We start from the raw sequence: 22,130 nt of genomic DNA, 5'->3' as shown, positions 1-22,130 counted from the left end.
TAAAAGGTTAAACTTTGTAATTGTTTTGAAAATTTGTGAGAAGAGAACTATGTAAGGCAAAATTTTACTCTTGCCCTCATTTGAATGAAGTAATGATACTAAGGTAGTCAAAACTGCTGTATATCAGGTAATGAAGAACTTAGGAATATTGATTTGTTACACTCGCAAATCTTTTTGGCATAACAAGGTTTTTTTAATTGCGAATCAAAACTTTTCTCACATTTTATGCTTTCAAAGTTTTTGGAGGGAAATTGTAATAAAACTAGATATGGTTAGATAAAGGTAGTAACTGATATAGGATCATATGAACTGACCGATTCCCAAGTTGAAGACTCAAAACCCAGAAATCCACTACCATACAGCTGTACTACAATGTGTAAATATCAACTTATATAAACACTTAATGTATGTATTCAACAACAGAAAGTCCACCAGTGATCTTACTATTTAACAAAATGAAGCTGAGCATCCTCTAGATCATTGTAAAAAGTTGCATTTCAGAATGCACTGTAAGTGTGCAATTTAAAACAAAGAAGAATAATAGATGAGTATTATGAAAACTGTTTATACAAATTATATGATTGCTACTTCTCCCTGCACACTAACTCACCATGCCACGTGCTGTAAAAAAGTGACCAGTCACCCAAATGATTAATTTGCTTCAAAATTCATAAATCGACTTTTCGCTACATGAGGGCTACACGAGGGTAATGACGGTCAGAAGTACATGGAGTTCCTCCATGGAAAAGGTCCATGTTTTTTGGGTACACCGATCTAACTATGTGTTGTTGTTGTTCTCTTCAGACCTGAGACTGGTTTGATGCAGCTCTCCATGCTCTCCCTGAGCAAGATGTATGAAACAGGCGAAATACCCTCAGACTTCAAGAAGAATATAATAATTCCAATCCCAAAGAAAGCAGGTGTTGACAGATGTGAAAATTACTGAGCAATCAGTTTAATAAGCCATAGCTGCAAAATAATAACACGAATTCTTTACAGATGAATGGAGAAACTAGTAGAAGCCGACCTCGGGGATAATCAGTTTGGATTCCGTAGAAATACTGGAACACTTAAGGCAATACTGACTTTGCAACTTATCTTAGAAGAAAGATTAAGGAAAGGCAAACCTACGTTTCTAGCATTTGTAGACTTAGAGAAAGCTTTTGACAATGTTGACTGGAATACTCTCTTTCAAATTCTAAAGGTGGCAGGGGTAAAATACAGGGAGCAAAAGGCTATTTACAATTTGTACAGAAACCAGATGGCAGTCATAAGAGTCGAGGGACATGAAAGGAAGAAGTGGTTGGGAAGGGAGTAAGACAGGGTTGTAGCCTCTCCCTGATGTTATTCAATCTGTATATTGAGCAAGCAGTAAAGGAAACAAAAATCGGAGTAGGAATTAAAATCCATGGAGAAGAAATAAAAACTTTGAGGTTCGCCGATGTCATTGTAATTCTGTCAGAGACAGCAAAGGACTTGGAAGAGCAGTTGAATGGAATGGACAGTGTCTTGAGAGGAGTATATAAGATGAACATCAACAAAAGCAAAACGAGGATAATGGAATGCAGTCGAATTAAGTCATGTGATGCTGAGGGAATTAGATTAGGAAATGAGACATTTAAAGTAGTAAAGGAGTTTTGCTATTTGGGGAGCAAAATAACTGATGATGGTCAAAGTAGAGAGGATATAAAATGTAGACTGGCAATGGCAAGGAAAGCGTTTCTGAAGAAGACAAATTTGTTAACATTGAGTATAGATATAAGTGTCAGGAAGTCTTTTCTGAAATTATTTGTATGGAGTGTAGCCATGTATGGTAGTGAAACATGGACAATAAATAGTTTGGACAAGAAGAGAATAGAAGCTTTCGAAATGTGGCACTACACAAGAATGCTGAAGATTAGATGGGTAGATCACATAACTAATGAGGATGTATTGAATAGGATTGGGGAGAAGAGAAGTTTGTGGCATAACTTGACCAAAAGAAGGGATGGGTTGGTAGGACATGTTCTGAGGCATCAAGGGATCACCAGTTTAGTATTGGAGGGCAGCGTGGAGGGTAAAAATCGTAGAGGGAGACCAAGAGATGAATACACTAAGCAGATTCAGAAGGATGTGGGTTGCAGTAGGTACTGGGAGATGAAAAAGCTTGCATAAGATAGAGTAGCATGGAGAGCTGCATCAAACCAGTCTCAGGACTGAAGACAACAACAACAACACATTGTTAGATTGGTGTTTGCAAAAAACATGGACATAGAATAAAGAAAAGTGAAGAATCTGGTGACAGAAATCTGTCAGACAAGATGTTCTTGTGAAATGACTAATTCGTAATATGAGTTGAAAATTGAGCTTGAGTTGTAGTCTGACCAATAAACCAGGTTGTGGCCAGTACATAGCCTGTTATTCTTCATATTAAAAGTAGCATTATGGGAAGAACAACTGGAAGAAATGAGATTCTCTCTGGTATAAGGTAAAAGAATACTTCAAGGTAGCAGAAACACCAAAGTTATCCTGTTGGTGTGTTCTGTGATACTGTTATAGACACTGATGTTGAGGACTATAAACTTCCACCTACTGAACAAGAATTTTATCTCATTAATGCAATCCCTCTCGCATGGATGGAGTCTTCTCTTCAAAGTAGAAAGTAGGGAGTCATATTGACAGAGTTTTATCAGAAGAATGAAACTGATCTCAAAATGGGGTAATGTAACATGTGGTAATCAATATTAATCCCACTCTTGTACTAAACCTATACAAATGATCTTCCAGTTAGTTTAAAGGATGACTGAGGTACTATAAAGTTTGTAAAGAAGCAAAAATGACTTGCTATCATCATCAATTGCTATAAGAGCTGAAACAATCTGGCGAAACTTTCTGCATAAAATTCATTGGGTGTCCAACTGAATAACAAGTTTAACTGTTCTCAACATTGAAGGTAATGAGATGAAATCTTCATCAGGTGATATTTCAATAACCATGACTGCATGATAGCTTGCTTATTTATGAGAGATGCACACCAGACAGCAACCAAATTGTTGACATATACACATTCTTGAGAACATGTGCCATATGTTAGCCCAGAGGATGGACTGTGATTGGCTGGGGGTTGGAACTACCCTGCCATAGTGAAGCAAGTGGGCTGTCTACAAGTAAAGAGGCAGAAGTTAAAATCCTATAGTGGCATTTTGTGTTCTTCACATGTCATTATATTTTGTAAAAGAATAAAGACATTCAGTAGGTGAAAACAGTGAGCTGTGTTTACATGAAATGGACTCCATACCCTGGACCAACTGAACAAACAATTGCCTGGAAGTCACTATGTTTTGCTACTTGGGGACCATTTGCAACTATACGTGTACTTAATGTTCCCAAAAAATAATGAGATGTTTATCAATGAGTATGTGGCATGTCACCAAAACACAGTTCTTCATGATTGGTTTGAAGAACATTCTGGGCAAGTCAAGTGAATAATCCTGCCACCCAGACTGCAGGACATGAATTCCATTGAACACTTACAGGACGTAATTGACAAATCAGTTCATGCACAAAATCCTGCACTGTCAACACTTCTGCAGTTTTGGAGTGCTACAGTGGCAGAATGACTCAGTATTTTTGTAGGGGACGTCCAATGACTAGTTGAGTCCATGCCTCATTGAGTTGCTGACTACACCAGACAAAAAGAGGTCCAACATCATATTAGGAAGTATCCCATGACTTTTGTCATCTCAGTGTATCTTCTCTTCTTAGTGAGTTCTACTTTGGATATGTTATATGCTAATCTATTGATACTGATAATGAAACAGTAATATGCACCTTACCTCATCATTATAATCCAGTGGAGACTTTAGGTTACAATGTAGAACTGTCTCCATCAAACTTATAGTCTCATAACAATCTTTGTGGAGCCTAAGACGTTTTACAGGTTCTGGAATTTGCACATGCAGAATGGTCTGGTAAGCTGGTTCCTTTTTATTAGTAAAACCAAACAGTAGTTTCAGTTCACTGCTTGAACCAATCACGAAAGTTCCATTTACACTAAAAAGAAAACTCAGATTACTAAAAATAATTAAAGGTGTTTTTAAAAAGAAAAACAGATTGTGCTTCAACATTAATTTAAATTATGCTGTTATATTGCATTAATAAATTTTATCTAAATTATCTCACATTAACAAGTTGTCTGTGCTTGCAGATAGGCACTGTAAACTTTGTCTAACAGCAAACTCAGTTGCCTGGTTAGGTAATGGGACACCATCACAACATTAACTTCTAAAAGTGCTTCAGTAACCGTATCATTTGGGCTCTCCTCCCAGCAACACTCCTCTGAAGTACTTATTTGGAATCTGTCCCTCCCCCAAAATACCCACGTTAAAATATCCACTAGTCCTCATTTTTAACAAAATCCTTTCCATTCTTTTCCTCTCACCAATTCCTCCCCCTCATCATTTTCTCTCTATTATTTTCCTTCGTAACTGTTTCATGACATTACATTGCCCCCAACCCCCCCTTCTCTTTCCACATTTTTCTTCACTCCCCCTCAGTCACATTTCTTGGGCCTGCTTCATTAAGTTATGTGATTTTTTCTATCATTAATCCTCATTTTACTGAGGTTTATCAGTTTCCCTTCCCATCCTCTCTCTACCTGAACTTCTAATTTTTCCCAAATCATCTGCTTGAACTGCTAATACATGTTGTTGTTGTTGTGGTCTTCAGTCCTGAGACTGGTTTGATGCAGCTCTCCATGCTAATCTATCCTGTGCAAGCTCCTTCATCTCCCAGTGCCTATTGCAACCTACATCCTTCTGAATCTGCTTAGTGTATTCATCTCTTGGTCTCCCTCAACTATTTTTACCCTTCACGCTTCCCTCCAATGCTAAATTTGTGATCCCTTGATGCCTCAGGACATGTCCTACCAGCCGATCCCTTCTTCTAGTCAAGTTGCGTCACAAACTTCTCTTCTCCCCAATCCTATTCAATACCTCCTCATTAGTTATGTGATCTACCCACCTAATCTTCAACATTCTATACATAGTCCTTGTCTATACATAGTCAGTGCTATTGCTGCCACTGGACTGGGTGTATTTGTGTGCAGTGACTTCATGAAGTTAGAAAAAGCATAGAAGTAAAATTATTACTCTGAGCATGTATGTTTGCATGTCTGTGTGGTTGTGTGTGTAAATGTGTGAACTCTTACAAGAAAAACAGCAAGAGTTTGAAAGCTAGTGTTAAGTGTTTTTTATCATGCATTTGTATGTGTCACACACTGATCCTCTGTAGGAAAGGAGTTGCCTTTCCCTTATTCTGCAAACTTGCCCATCCAGGAATTTCAATTATTTTACAGCCTACAGCACTGTAGCACATAAAATGCCATCCCTGATGGCAATATCAAGATGACATATCTCATCTGAAAATCTCAGCTGAGATTAGTTAATCTTGTGAGTGTGTCTGTAACTCTGCATAATATCATCTCAAAATGTTACAGGATAGGCATTTTGGGAACAAGTCTGATACATTATTCCAAAAATAAATTCACAGTAAGGATCTAACAATGTATGCAGTATTATATCTACATCTACATGAATACTCTGTGAACCACTGTGAAGTACATGGCAGTGGGTATGTCCCATTGTCCCAGTTATTAGCGTTTTTTCCCATTCCATTCACATATGGAGCAATGGGAAGAAAATGATTATGGAAATGCCTGTGTGTGTGCTGTAATTAATTTAGTCTTATCCTCATGATCCCTGTGGGAATGACATATAGAAGTTTGTAGTTTATTTCAAGAGTCATGATTTATAGCTGGTTCTTGAAGCGTTGTCAGTAGAATTTCTCAGGATAAGCTCCATCTGTCATCAAGAGTCTGCCAGTTCAGTTCTCTCAGCATCTCTGAGCCACCCTCCTATGGGTTCATGCTGTGCTTCATTCATGCTGTGCTTCTCTGTACATGTACAGTATTCCTGCTAGTCCTATTTGGTAGAGGTCCCATGCACTTGGGCGGTACATAACTGCATCAGCTGCAAAAAGTCTGACACTACTAAAGTGGCCAAAATAAATCTTCCATTTTGCCAAAACTTTAATACTGAAGGTTGTAATGCAAAATGCATTATCATATCAACTAACTGGTTTGTTTTTAATGTAATTCTGGTGAGAACAATCCATTTTTCTACCGTGAGGGTGCAATAGGCACAGTCTACGGCAATCGTGTCACCTGTAAACAATACAGTACTTGAGCTGAGTGTCATTGTGAGAGTTGTGAGGCTCCATATAGTCACACTAATGCTGCAGGGAATGAGACCAGCAGATGCAGAAGGGAATATCATTGTGAGTCAAAAGTGATGTCTCTGCAGTCTGGAACAAGTTTCTAGCAAAAGGATCAGCTGGGGATCATTGTAGAAGTAGCCAAAGAAGAAATCAACAGCTGTGCAGGACCAATATCTGCATACAACAGCAAATAGAAACTGCCAATACATTGCTATATGTCTATGGTGGCAGCTTCAAACAGCTGCAGGTGTGCAGGTGGCAACACAAACAATATGAAACATGCTCCACCAGCAGGTATTATGTGTAAAAAAAACTTCTCATGGCAGCTCCTCTAAATTGGATTTAGAGCAGGGCTCGTGTCACATAGGCACCAAATCACTCTTTGTGGACTAAGCACACTGGGACACGGTGTTCACATTTGATGAGATTCATATCAGTCTCCACCCAGAAAATACCGATATTCACATTTGGAGGAATCAATGACAAGGTGTACACCTGAAATGTATTATAGACCACCACTCTTATCAACGTAGTTCAGCCATATTTTAGGGAGGAATCATGTGGCCGAAAGAATCTCCATGTGCCACTACATGGGAAATTTACTGGCCTTTAGTATAGGAACAATATCACTGCATGCAATGTGGTCCCATTTGGTGAACATATTGAAGCAGGATTCATGCTGATGGAGGGCAATGCTTCTTCTCATAATCACAATCTTGTGAACACCCTCAGTTGCATTGAGAATGCATCAAACAAGCTAAAATGAGTAGTTTGCAATTGTCCTACCCTACTAGTGACCTTACAGCACATCATAGAGGCCACTATTGGGGAATGGACAATATCCCATAGGCTTTGCTGGTTAATTTAGTAAGGAGTTAGCCAGTCTAACCAGTGTCTTCATTTATGAGAAGGGGCAGTCAGTAGTGTTTGCAGTGGAATCTTTTATAAAGCTCTGTTTTTGTTCTTTTTTGTATTTATCATGAGAAAATTTGTTCATCTTCTTTATTTTTGTTTTCTTATTACTGTCACTGACAGAACAAAATCAGTTTTGATTCCTATTATGTCCAGTATCGCCAATAGAACAATATTCAGTGTTTATTTTGACCACTTCATTAATACTGACTGTAAGATTATTGATATAGAATGTGAACAGCAAAGGACCTAACATACTTCACTTGGGTACACATAAAGTAATTTTACGTCTATCAATGAATCTCCATCAAACATGACATGCTGCATCCTCCTATCAAGAAATCCACAGTCCAGTCACATATTTCATCTGATAACCCATATGCTTGTACTTTTGATAATAAGTGTAGATGTGGTGCACTGTGAGACACATTAATATCCTGTCTTTCAGAATTTTGCACCAAGCTCCTTGTTACCATGTATAAGAGTTACAAGTGAAATCATGCTTTGCAAACAGCCTTAAAGGCAAAGAAAGACAGTGTAATGAAACTATACAAGAGCCAACAGCATTACAAATACAAAGGTTCTCACACTTTCTCTGGAGAAAAATCTAGGAAAAATGTGTAAATTCCTGTTGAGAATTTGTTTCCGAATCACTGGGTTCATAATGCATCTACATCCACTGCCTGTGGAGTACCAACAGTGAACAATTAGTGAAGAATAATTATTCCAAATCCATACATACACAGGTTGGTTTAAGTATTTCAGCAATTTCATCAAGAGTTACTCCCATATTTGATTTGCTTCCACTGAAGCAATACCTGAAAATGTTTGCAAGTAATTCAACTTTTATAATGTTGTCCAACACATTAATAATTTCTTCCAAGTTTGAATATTTCTGTGTAAGTGACATAAGAGAAAATAGAAAAAAGTATTTTAGGTATTATCTGTTATGAAATTTGTTATTAGACATCATACAACAGTTATTATTTAGTCAGTAAGCAAATAATGCAAGTTGTATAAAAAATGTTAGTCTCTGTGGGAGTGAGAAAGAGTGTTGCTGGCACTGGGCTACTCATTGGTTGTTGAGCTTCACATCAGACCTCATAATTCTGATGTGACAAGTTACTACCTATTTAAGTTATTAAGACAAGATAATAAATGTTATATGCACTTAATGTAGATAAATATCAGCATGTAACTGCTGTGACAGAAATACCTGAGAATACCAAAGTGGCAAAAGCTCCACTGGATTTTTTAAATCTTTGAACCTAAATCAAATACCATATACTAATTTGATTTTCAAAAACTTGTTTCTGTTTGTGTAAATGTGAAATGGAAAGCAAAAAAGGACCTTTTGGTGGGGAGGTAAATTTTCAATACAAGCAAAAACGTTCATTTTTTGTGTATTGTAGGAACTTATTTCATTCTGGACATGCCCATGTTGATCTGAAAGTTGTTTGAATCCAACAGGGGTCATTAACATCTTTGAAAGCTATTGATGTCAGTCTGCTGAAAAATTATCACTTGTCATTATGGCATAGCAGTGGTAGTGGCAGTGGCATGACAAGAGGCCCTTTCTTAAATCTCACAGCCGCGTATGTAATGCTTCACAAAACTGTATCTCCTTAATTTTATAGGCATTTTAGGGAGCTCAGAGCAGCTTTGTATAAAACAGAAAGTCTTGTGAATACATGTCTGCCAAACTAGAGAAGTGGTCCCTTTCTGTACGAGAGTTACAAATGCCTAAAGATATTACCAATTTGCTGTTGGCAGCCCTAAATTGACAGCTGACAACTGACATTATTGTCACAGCAAAAACCTACACTCTACAATACATATTAACTCTGCTGTTACTGCTAGAAAAGACAAAGGTGAATATTTATGATAGGCTAAATATCCAGATGAATAGTAATGCTAACAAAGTACCTCACATAACTAAATACACCCACTTTAAGTTCATTGTTAGCTACAGAGTTAGTGTACATTGCCAAATATACACTGATGGAAATGAATTTGCATGCCATATGTTACATGGAGAAACTGGACCTGTTTGATTTCCAAGTGCAGTAATTCTACCATGGAAGACAAGGCAATCAAAATATTACATTTTAAAAACAGCAGGATCTATTGCACAAAGAAATAAAAAGACTTTCTACATTCTGAAGTAAAACCAGAACGAGAACCTGAATCAGAACCTGACAGTGACAGTGACAGTGACAGTAAAAATCCTGAGGAAGAACTTGGCTAGCCAGATATTCTAGAACCAAAGAAGATGAAGCAAAACTCTGTGAAAAATCTAAAAACCCTTTCAGCACAAGTATTTTATAAGTAGAAAATTAAATCCTTTGGTCACTTTTAAATATAGTATGTGAGAAATATATATTTTTAGTACTTTTGTGAATTCACAATTTTAGATGGTTTTGGGTTATAGATTCAAAATTAAAATTTGGGGTAAAAGATGCTATAACACAAAGTAAAAATACCAATAATTTGCCAAAAAAGTGCTGATATGCAAATTTCTCTATCTGGGAGAAGTTTATTTGTTTTTAAATATTTGTTCACTATAATGTGCTGAAAGTCTGAACGGGTTAATCACTTTATTGTGTAATGTTAACTTAAAAATAATAATAATAATAATGTGCTGTAAGTCTGAACGGGTTAATCATTTAATTGTGTAATGTTAACTTATATATATATATATATATATATATATATATATATATATATATATATATATATATGAACCATTTGACAAAGGTCATTTTAAGGGTAATATACAAGCAGAATTTGTTTCTTAAATGTGTAAAATTAAACAAGAGCAATAAAATGAAATTTAAAAATTCTTTATCACAAAAAAAATCTATTTTCCATCACTAATATTCAGCTTCTTAGAGTTCATTCAGGTAAATTTATTTTATTCTTTTTATTTTTTATTTAGTAAGTGTTCAGAATTCAATGCTGAACCTCAAAATCGAAAATTTTCTGCTAGAGGTCCCTTGTCAATTTCCATCTCACAAATGATGATGCAATGGAACACTAACAAGAGCATATGTGGATTTTCACTGATGTAGAACCTGCCAGATTAGAGTGACAGAAGCATAAATAGAATATAAGTACTGTTCACTAGATTATCAAACAGTTATCTGCAGTTTATGAATGTGATGATGGTATTGAACCAACAGTCCACAAGCAGGTAGTGATTTGATAATTTGTATAATTTTTTTCAGTTTGTTTGGTTGCTGTTTATCACTTTAAATTTCTCCATTATGTGGAGAGTATTTCAACTCATACTCTTTACTTTAAAACTGATTAATTTAGATTTATGAAAATTGTCTTCATTTCCTTTTGCATCTCATAATCTAGTCACGACATTTATGGGCATGTTACTTTTAAATTTGCTCTTTAGTGTGCACTAATGTTTCACAGTTTCTCACATCTATAACAAGTATATTTGGATCTTGCACCACACGTACCTTGAGACATAGGTGTCACTTGATGCCTTGCTGCAAGACAAATGCTGGAAATGAATGCAGCAAATGGGCTGCTACCTTTAAAATGATTATGTTTTGTTTGTACATCTAATAGTCTATGTTTCACAAAAGATCATTTAATTTTATCACTTCACAAAGTTTCCAGAACAGTAACAATAATTTACATTCTGGAGGCATACTTATTAATAAGCTGCACACGTATCAATTTTTTCAGTATTATCACCATGAGCTATCAAGTCATGTAATGACTTACCAGAGTTCAAGAAATGATTTTCAGGTGATCACCATTTGCATTAAACCTCATTGTCAACAAAGCTTTTTGTAATAGAATTTGACTAACCATAATTTTCCACTCAAAAGTTCAAGTCAGGAATTACTCAAATTGTGTACAGTTTCCTTGACTCGAAGTGACTGTCTTAAATTCGCTGGATTATTTATGTGTTACATTTCCTGTAATTTTTGTGAGGTTTCCCCACTGAATCCTTCTTCCATCCACTGAATTAAAAGTCCCCATGTTTTCAGCTGTGTTAAGTGATTAAAATTACATAAGACTTTTGCCAAGCAGTCCCTGGTCAATGTCAAGTGGTATGACTACCAGTGGGCTGTTGGTATGTCCCTTACATAACTTGTTGTTATGGCCAGTCTTATATCTGAGAAACAGTGCACACTGTAGAACAAAGCAGGAAGGAACATTAGATGTTTTATCACATATGCTACACAAAAAATCTGCTTTAGCTGAGCATGCTATAGAAAATGGACACTGGATAAAATTTGATGAAATATATGACAAGGCTTGCATTAATGGCTTCTAAAACTTTGTAATTAAAGAATCCAGTGAAATAAAAATTACCAAAAACACTCTAGATAGAGATGGTGGCCTGTAGCGCTGCCTGTCATGGAATCCAGCAATCATGCAGTTGATGTAGGCACATCAAACACCAAATCAAGATATGCCCTTATACAGTGGTACTGCAAGCACCAGTGATGCTACAGCCAGATGTTAAGTCCCATAGTGCTTGGAGCCATTTGATTTGAATAGGGGTGCTCGCAGGTCTACATCTCAGTAGGGGCAAAACATTTCCCACATAAAAGTGTTTTAGGAATTTTGTGAACAGTGTTAACTGCTAATTATTTTCTCCTATTGGTTTTAGTATCCAGCAATAGCATAAACATAAACACACTAACCATATATATACAGTAAAACTTGTTTTCACAGTCCTGGATTTTACTTTTCCTTGGCATTTACGTCATTTACAGTTGGTTCCATTGTAAACTCTGTTCTCTCAATTAATCATTTCCATCTCATTAAAATTACTTATGAATAGCATTTCCCATACTTTGCATTTTTGATCAACTACCACAATTTCAACATCAATTTCCAGTCATTTTATGTGAAAACTACAAATTTATTTTAATTTATTTTTCCTCTTAAAGGCAAGTCATATAACATACAAAAATAACTGAGAAACAACTGATTTCATATTATTATAATTAGTTTGTACTAATATCTCAAGATTCTAATTAATGAGTTCTTCTACATTCTTAGTTTTGTCTGTCATAACACTCTCAATTACATCTTTATGCCCTTCGGAATTCATAAACATTTTTGCAGATTCATGAAAGTTTTTGAAATACACACTTTATGAATATGCCATGATGAGTGTCATGGGCTGTGTGTTGTGAGCAAAGCCACACAACTTACAAAGGGCACTTTTAACTGTTTAAGAATATACAAACCATGCATATAATGATAACCAGTCCACTCAAAACGATATCAATATGCCACCTACATCAGTCCTAAAATCATAACAGTTTATAGTTATCTTGATACCTATTACTATTAGCACTGCTACAACAGCATATACTACTACTACAGTAACAAACAATAAGAGCATTGCTATTATAAAAAAACTCCTATGGTATGTTGTACACAAGGCATAAAAGGGCAGTGCATTGGCAGAGCTGTCATTTGCATTCAGATGATTCATGAGAAAAGGATTCCTACATGATTATGAGAATTAACAAACTATGATAGCGCAATGGTAGTTGCACCTAAATGCATAAGACATTTCATTTTAGTAACCATCAGGGAATTCAATAGTCCAAGATCCAATGTGTCAAGTGTGTGACAAGAATAACAAATTTCAGGCCTTACCTCTCACCAAGAGAAACACAGTGACAAACAACCTAACTTAATGACTGACAGCAGCAGCATTTGAATAGAGTTGTCAGTGCTACCAGACAAGTGTCATTGTCATTGGCTCATACTCATATCTGAGTTTTCATTTCTCTCCTGAGATTTCCTTTGTCATGGTTCAGGTGTGGAAATGTCTTTCATGGCTTAGTACTCAAATCCTAGCATGGAACATGTGACCACAAAAATTACAAATGATGGAAGGTGGGGGATGAGGCTGGGCCTGGAGGAGTTTGCATCTCTGGCATTTGTCATTCTTCAGTCTTTGACATTCCCACTCAAAGTTGTGAAGAACATTTGAGGTAGTTGAGTGCCAGTGACTGCAGTCTTCTGCCATGGTGGATCAGTTACTTGGATCAATGTTCAAGGTTTTTAGATTTTCCTTATGGTGTTTCAAAGGGCATGTCACAGCCGTTTACCTGTGCTCACTTCAATGTCAAGGATTTGACATGGAAATCTGTCTTCTCTCATCTGTTGGACATGCCCAACCCATCTTAGGTGGTGCCCAATAATGAGAGCTTCTATACAATTCATTTTTGCTTTCTCATGAACAGTGGTATTCGATATAGTCATCCCATTTCATGTTCATGATGTGTCTTAGCTTCTGTTGGTTGAAGCATTCTAATTTCTTCAGAACACAGCAGTATAATGTCCAGGCTTTGCAACCATAGAAAAGCATTGAGATGACAACAGCTTCATACACTGTCAATTTGGTGTATAGTGTTAGGTCTTTATTCAGGAAGACTCGTTTTCTGAGACGACCAAATACTACATGGGCAGCACTTATTCTGTTCTCCAAGTCTTTTTCAGATGAGCAATTAGTTGACAGTATGCTTCTTAGATAAAGGAAATCGTCCACTTGTTCCAAGGGTGTATCCAAAAATGGAAATGCTGAATTCAGAAAGGGAAGAGCCAGGAGCTGGCTGTGCAAGCACCTTTGTCTTTTAAGTATTAATGGAAAGACCAAATCATTTGTATGCCAGCCAAGCAACACTGTAGGAAATTACCCCAGAAATGAATGCTGAATATATGGCTAACATGTCCATTGGGAGAGAGAGGCAGAATCTGGCATTCATGGGCTATGGTAGCAGGTGACCGAGTGAGCGCCTTCCCTAACAGTATGAGATAGTGGGCAGTGCCTCTCTTGGGCTGGCAAACACATAAGTTGGACCATAGATGACTGGAAAATCATGCCCTTGTCAGATGAGTCCCAATTTCAGTAGGTAAGAGCTGACCATAGAGGTAGAGTGTGGCACAGATCCCACGAAGCCATGGACCATGTTGTTGTCAATAATTCACTGTAGAAGTTAGTGGTGAGTGCATAATGGTAAGGATTGTGTTTTTATGGAATGGACAGGGTCCACTGGTTTAAATGAACTGATCATTGACTGGAAACAGTTACATTCAGCTACTTGGAAATGATTTGCACCCATTCATGGGTTTTGTGTACACAAACAATGACGGAATTTTTATAGATGACAATGTATCATGCCACTGTCCAACAATGGTTTTTGCTGTTGGTTGGAAGAAGATTCTAGACAATTCAAGTAAATATTTGGCCACTGAGATTGCCTAAATAGAATCTCATCAAACAACTATGGGACATAAATGAGAGGTCAGTTTGTGCACAACATTCTCCACCACAACGCTTTCACAATTATGGGCAGATATAGAGGTAGCATGGCCCAGTATTTGTGCACAGGACATCCAACAAATTAGGAGCCCATGCCATGTTACTGCATCACAGCAGGCAAAATCATGTCCAACACAATATCAGGAGGTATCCCATGACTTTTGTCATCTCAGTGTAATATGGCTACAACCACTGAAAATTATGTTACTAATACTAACACTTAAAATACAGTTACATATGAGAATTGTAGGGTCACTGGCTCCTGGAGAACAGTTAAATAGCATAGTGCCTTGTGTAGCTTTTCTATTTCCCTTTACTGTAGTCAGAGATGGACACACACACACACACACACACACACACACACACACACACACACACACACACACACAAAATATACTACTACCAGAATGCATCTAGTTTCTCTCTACAATTCATGCCAGTTTGGAGCTCCACTGGGTCCAGAAATATTCTTCTGCCTCCAGATAACATGTCAACATGTCACGTGCATCATTTATATTTCTCTGAATCCCCCAGCCTTGATAGGTATACTAGTGATCATCTCCCTTCACTATTCCATTACTCGACCAAGCACTTGTAGTGCTGCTGGCTTCATTCCCACTCCATAGAGTAATACAGGGTGATTATGTAAGAGGCAGTCAAATGAAAACAGAGCACGTGCCACAACATTCAAAGAAATCACCACAAACATTAAGACATTTATCCCAGTGGGAGATGAGGTATGTATTTAAGGGGCTGAATAATAGTACACAGGTGGCACCAAGGGTTTTACCACACTAGAGCAGGTGTTTGCCATTTTATTCCTGGGCATGTCAGTGCTGCAGCATCCCATGGTCATAAGACGTCGTGAAACAAGAGGGCTGAAAAAGCATAAACACCCAAGTCTGCTTCAGGTCACATTCAGTTTTCATTGCAGGATTTTGAACAGTCCCTAATGATTCCACCCAGTATATCAGAGCAGAAATTGTGGTTGTACTACACTAAAATTGTGTCAAATTACATTCAGAGATGTTGCAGTACCATGGTGACCTAGAATAAGGTTGAATCATCCATTGGGTGTCAACACTGTTGACAATTATCAAGAACATCATCATATTGATCATTGCACTACAAACTTTTGTTTTTGACCAAAAAATGTGTGGAAATCAATAACTCAAGGACAGGGGTGGTATTATTGATGCCTTCATGATGGATTTTCCTGCAATATCTGAGTGGCAGTGTGTCTGAATTTTTTTTCTCATGCAACAGTGCCAAACTGTTGCTGCTGAGTAGTTGCTCTCCTAATCAGCATCTCATACGAGCAACCAGGTGTGTCTTTAATTGATATTGTTCACACCTTAGGTACTTCAGCTGCACACAGCTCTGTTTAACATGAACAGCTTGCTGTAGTCATAGGGTCAAGCCATGCTAATCAGCATACATGCCCCACAGCAAACTCACTACAAAAATTAACCAGTAGCTGTAATTCTGTTGTCAAATATTTTATGCATTGACTAAAACTGCGAGTTATTAAGATACATAGAATTACAACATAAATGTTAAATGTATTATAATTGAATAACAAGGGTTCTATTCTTACATCTGTAATTGACATAGATAACAGGGAATTACATTGACTAGAGTTTATTCAAGATATGACATCTCAGATAAATGGGGAGTTGTCCTATTATATGCAGTTAAAATATGGACAGAAATTACCCTTATCAAATGCAATAAAATATGAGCACCTCTTTAAGTTTCTGAATAAAATCTAAAAACTCATCAATGGGATTTGTTGGACTATGGACAAAAATTCATTGTAAAAATTCCAGTTGTTGCCTCTCATGTGTCGTAACCTCTGTCAATGGTACCAGCATATGATTTATATGCTTCAGTATAGGTAGTTCACACACACACAAATCTGGCATCAAACCATTTCAGTGTTAGACATATGACCTTTCTTATGAACTCACTCTGGAGTCATGTTTGTTTTGCTCCACTCCAGAATTTTTTCAGGAAACAACTCTCAGACACTTCATAGGTGGTGAATGAAGCACTTATTAATTTGCCAATGATTGTACATTGCCCTCAATATGTCTTCTAGTAAACATAATTTTTGCCTCTTTTGACACCTAGAAAATCAACTGGGTGGTATTTTCCATAATTTGCAAAACATTTTGTTGTTCCTCAATTAGCACAAGGAACACCTATCACAGTAGTAGCCTGATTCGCTGCTAAAGAATTTATTTCTGTCCATAGGTCTTTACTCTGCGGTTCCTGCCACAAAACTTTATTATTTATTTCGTCTTCCATTTGTTGTCTATTTTTCACCATCTCTTTTTCACAGTCTACCAGGCAAATTGTTAATAGACTATTTGGTCACTTCCTCAAGTGCATTTTGCCTCAGCACACAATTCTTAACATAACTACCCAGCTCTTAATACATCTTTTATGGCCTTCCTGGAAATCTTTTGCCACTTTGTTGATGCTAGTGTTAACTGGACCAATCTCTTCAGAAATTTTGCCTACATCTGCCCTTATAGGTTCTAATTTTGAATCCATCTTCCCTTCTACATCAGATTTAATTTTCTTAACCTCAGATTTTACACATTCTGCTACATTTGTCAACTGAACTTATTTCTGTTTTTATTGAACCTATCTCTGTACCCAGTAACCCCATCTTAGAAATGAAATTTGTCAAAATTGCCCTTAACAGTGCCACTGAATCACTAATAATTACACTTCCTGTCTCTGATTTCTGATGATCTGCCCCACTAATATCATCCCTATCAAAGTCACCATTTTCAGAGTTTGGACTAACGGGCCCACCAACATTATCTCTACCACACATGCTGGGTGACAACTTAATCATTGATGATGATGCTTCAGAGCCAAGTATTTTAACACAATTGGTGCATGTACTTAATTTGTCTGTCATCCTAGCTTTTTCTGCTCTAATGCTGTTGCCAAAAAAGTGTAGATGATTCCGATGATGATGATCTTGAAGTCAATGTAGGTAGTCCACATTGCCATGGTTACCACTGCTGCTGTGCTGCCATCATGGTGTCTGCTGCTGCTGGTCTCTGTAGACTCTAGCTCCGCTCCGCATGCCCCTGCATAGGCTTCCTCTTCTCTCTTGAAGTTCTGCCCCTAATTTCACCATGCCTATCTTTTGCTACCAATTCTCACTCATGTAACTGCTGCAAAATCTTGTGCTTGGAGCCCCCATGCAAACTGCCAATCATGAAGTAGATTCGGGACCTGGATCATAGAATGTTTTAATGTGTTGGAATTGCAATTCTAATGTGATTACACTCATATCACAGGCAAGAAAACCCCAATTTCGACTGTACCTAATTCTTACTGCTGAGTAGTTGCTCTTCAAAATAGTACCTCATATGAGAAAACAAGTTGTATTTTTACCTGTGCTTACTGATGACTTATGTACTGGACTTGGGCTGTGCAAGGCTCTGTTTAAAAAGAATAGCTCAATGTTGTCATAACTTTGAGCCGTGCTTGTCTGTTTTCATGGCCTGCAGCTAATTCACTGTGAATAATTACCTGTAGCTGTGATCCTGTATTCAAATAGTCTATGCAATGGCTATTCTTGAGAGTTAATAAAATGCATAACATCTATAACCAATGTAGATGACAGAAAACTATGTTGAACAGTGTTTATGCAAGAAATGACACCTCAAATTAATGGTAAGTGGTCCTATGATATTCAGTTAAAATACAGACAGAAATAAACCTTATCAAATGCAATGAAGTTATACTGAGAGCATTATGAGAATGGTAGCAAACTAAATAGTCATGAAAGCTAAATGAAAACTAAGTCCATTTCATAATTCCAATACACAAAATGTTCACCAGTTCACAACAGTTCAGAGTTCAACATGAGTTTTCACAAATCAACACATGCAAAACTAAGAATTGTCAGAGCATTGTAGTGGGCATTCACTGCCAGGAATGCATCACTATACTACTGAATCATGCCTGTTACCATGGGTAGATCTGTCATCTTCCAGCACTTGACACAGTGTCCAGAATTGTTCCCTCGAGCTCTTTGCTTTGAAAGTCCCAGTCTCCACTTAACTCCCACAATGTTACAATACTATTTGCTTTTCCATTGGCTGAAGGCCATCCCATCAAACATTCACCCATTATAGACATGATCTGACTCCTATTGACCACTTCCTAGACTAAACTAATACATTACAACAATGTTTAAATAAAGAAATGTTAGGAATATTACATCACTTTCAGATAATTTATGATAATTATAAATAAGAATTTGTATATAAGCAAACAAGCCAGTACTCTTTCACAACTACATTCAAGTTAAATGACAAAGAACTTTTCTCAAATAGTATTTAAATGATTATTAATGCTTTCTTGATAGAAGTATCTTTTGGTTTTGTTTTGGATTATGATTTCTACTAACATATGTGTTTGAACACTTTTGAATTAACACAGTTTTTAATAGCACTTGTAATCAACATTTAAATAAAGTTACTGGGAAAGTAGTAAAGTGTTCATTAAATGAAAATGTTAAATATGACAAAATATGAGGTAGTCATGTAAGTTCATTTACTTTGTAATTGTGGCAGATGACAAATGTTTGCATAATGGAACAGATATAAAAGGATGTCATAAAGCAATAATTAAAATAGATACAGATACATAGCTTTCAAGGCTGACAGCTACGGTGCAATGCTGTCATATGAGATAATGTTTGTTGAAATTTTGTGAAGCATTTAAAAGTTAATTTGCAGGCTCATTGTGTAAAGTTTTATTCACTGTGAAATATTAACTTTCGTGGTTTTAAACATATCAATAGTTGTTGAGTAATTGGATGTGCCACATTTTTCTGGAATTTCTGATTTATTCTGATTTGCACTAACATTTGGATGTAAGTTATTATAGACTCTCAGAGAGCTGTAAGAAGCCATCTTTCTGTTAGTGTCAAAGTCTACAATTTCTGGGAGCACAGCTGGCTCTCTCAAGTGATCAAGGCCTCATCCAAATTCCCCTTGTTGGGACTTTTTTGGTTTCCAGCCATGTGCTCCTTGTTTCACCACTGGCTGGCCTGGAGCATCTGCTGTGGCCTGACATGATCTCCTGGGCTACTAGCATCCAGTCATACAACAATTTCATCTCTTACCAACAATGGCCAGCTGATAAGCTCACCTATATATGTGTAATGCTACACTTGACCACCCATAAGAAAACTGCATGATTTCTAAACTGGGCATTGTACTTACAACCACCAGTGCAGAGACATCACAAGAGGGGTGAAACGTGGGTGAGAGTAGGTGTGATGAACTACTGAACATGTGACATATTCATGATGGCACTGGGCAGAATTTTGGTGAAACTTGGTGGCAACACACCATCAGAAACTCAACTTACACCTAACATGAACTCCCAAGGTGTAGTCTTTTTATTGCATGTGTGGGTGTCTTGCTTTTTGAAGCATTGCCAAGCCTGACAGTAATGCCACAGGACTTCACATTTGCTCTCCATTTCAGAGAAAGGCTTCTAACTGTTTCTGACAACACGAGACAGCATGGTACTGGGGTGCAAGACTCACATGTTTCTCACAGATGACTTATGTATTGTGTGGAGCTGACCTTCTTCTCAGGTCAGGCAGCTGTGTTGATCTTCGCATCTTCACAAACTCTACTTCCCTGAAGACTATGGCTGGTTAAAGGAATTTCAAAATAGACTTCTTTTCTGCTCTTGAAATGATTCCATGCTCTCAGGATACTTTTTGTTCAACTCTGTTATAATTTCATCTCCACCATAAAACAACTTAACAAGTTTCACATAATCATTCAATTCTGGCAAGGTAACCTCATCTTGGGCCATTAGATACTAACGGATATAATGACAATATGTTTGGTTTAATAACATCTATAAAACCAGTTCTTGCTTCTAGCAATTTCACCACCAGAAAATCAAATGTAAGTGTCTTCAGTTCAATAAGTAATTCATTTGTTCACCACAATTACAGTCATTACACCATCAAGGAATAAAGTATGCTTGCTACTTGTACTGGACATACAGCTTCTATGGTGTGAGCAGCAAACACTTGTCCATGCTGATTGACTGTCACTATTGCAATATTCTCCCAATACATGCCCATTTTGCACAAACAGAAACCGGCGGTGAGGTACACAGATTACAAAACAGGAGTTGTTAGGACTTGCAGCATATGCTGTGTACTTGTTACTTCTAATGCACACCAGCAATTAAGATTCCCTAGAAAATAATTGTTGCAAACTCACCTTTGCGCTTAAAATATTGGGTGTTCAAGATGGTGGAAAGCCGAGTGTCTTTAGAACTTACACCAAAATTCTCGAGGCACTACAGGCTGCAGGTAGCTTTGAGTCAAATTTCAAACTTAAGTCTCACAATGGTTAATTCTGTTGAGCTATGTGTTTACTGTATGGGTACTCAATTTATAGGAGCGATGTTCAGACTGTGCACTGCAGGATCTGTGTTGTCAGTAGAGTTAGTGTCATGATGTGCAATTACACAATGGTAATGGCATGGTGACATGGTGTTTAAACAGTCATCATTGCGCATGCAGCTGCACATGGTCAAAATGCATCTGGACAAGGTGAGCAGGGCTTTACTCATATAGCTGTTTTAACAAAACAATAGCAACAGTTCTGATGCTCTTTGCAAGTATCAACACATTAAAGGAACATAGAGAGGTCGTCTTTCTGCACCATGTTTGAAGAACATGGTTCTGAACATTAAATTAACTGGAAATTTGAGAATTGCTACTTGGAGATGCCAATGGCCAATTGTGCCTCAAATGGTTGAAGAAGTTACTATTGCCATTGATGAGAGTGCCAGATGGGATGCATGCTCTTCAAGCAGTGCAAAAGCTGTGGAATGACACCTGAACATACCATGACCCATTGTTTGAAAAGAGCTAAGAACAATATTGTGAAATGGTATCTCTTGCTCAGTTCTACGCTATTGTGGATGGATGTGATTGTCAAATGGGCAACATTTGTGAACTAGAATGAAACAATGGTACACAATTAAAAAATGTTAGACTCTCATGGGGAAATAAAAATGTCCTTCAATGTTTTGTTCATTATTTCTCTTCTGCATGTCCTTACAATTGCTTGCCTTAAGTTTCATTCTCTTACAATCAGCCATTTTCATGGGGCTTCTCAAGTAGAAAAAGTTTAATTATAACCCCATTATATACAGCCATACCTCATCTCTGGAGTGGCATGTGTTGGCTATATTGCACATTGTTTTTTCTGAGACAGCATCAGCTACAATATTTGTGTCTTTTACTCTAATTATGGCAAAAATGATTATACCTCTTAAAGTGTGCCAAGCAGTCCTTGCTACATCTTCAACTATGATACAACCCCTTTTGACATGATCTAGTGTGCTGATATTGCTACAGCCACAACTGCTCGTTGTCCTCTTACCTATACTATTAACATATGTAGGATGCAGTCCACATCCTGAAATGCACCCCTACTTGCTTCAAAATGTTTTATCTGAAGCTTTTCGTTTACATCAGGAGGAAATTAAAGTGTAATCTTTCCTGTATCTGAGGAATTCCACCCCTGCTGCCTTTCCATAGATGCTATATTCTTTGTTAGTAACTGAT

The 22,130-nt window shown here is 37.2% G+C and overlaps 1 protein-coding gene across 1 annotated transcript in view; it reads right to left on the bottom strand.

The window, feature by feature from the left end:
• LOC126268030 (integrin alpha-4-like) overlaps window positions 1–22,130 on the bottom strand; it is a 568,589-nt gene that overhangs the window by 162,299 nt on the left and 384,160 nt on the right. The window contains exon 16 of the mRNA XM_049973452.1: window positions 3,816–4,032. Within this exon, the coding sequence (XP_049829409.1) occupies window positions 3,816–4,032 (217 nt within the window). The remainder of the gene's footprint in view (window positions 1–3,815; window positions 4,033–22,130) is intronic.

Source organism: Schistocerca gregaria, chromosome 4 (assembly GCF_023897955.1).
Source record: "Schistocerca gregaria isolate iqSchGreg1 chromosome 4, iqSchGreg1.2, whole genome shotgun sequence".
Classification (NCBI taxonomy): domain Eukaryota; kingdom Metazoa; phylum Arthropoda; class Insecta; order Orthoptera; family Acrididae; genus Schistocerca; species Schistocerca gregaria.
The sequence above is the reverse complement of the archived record's forward strand: the minus strand, read 5'-3'. Positions and strand labels throughout refer to the sequence as shown.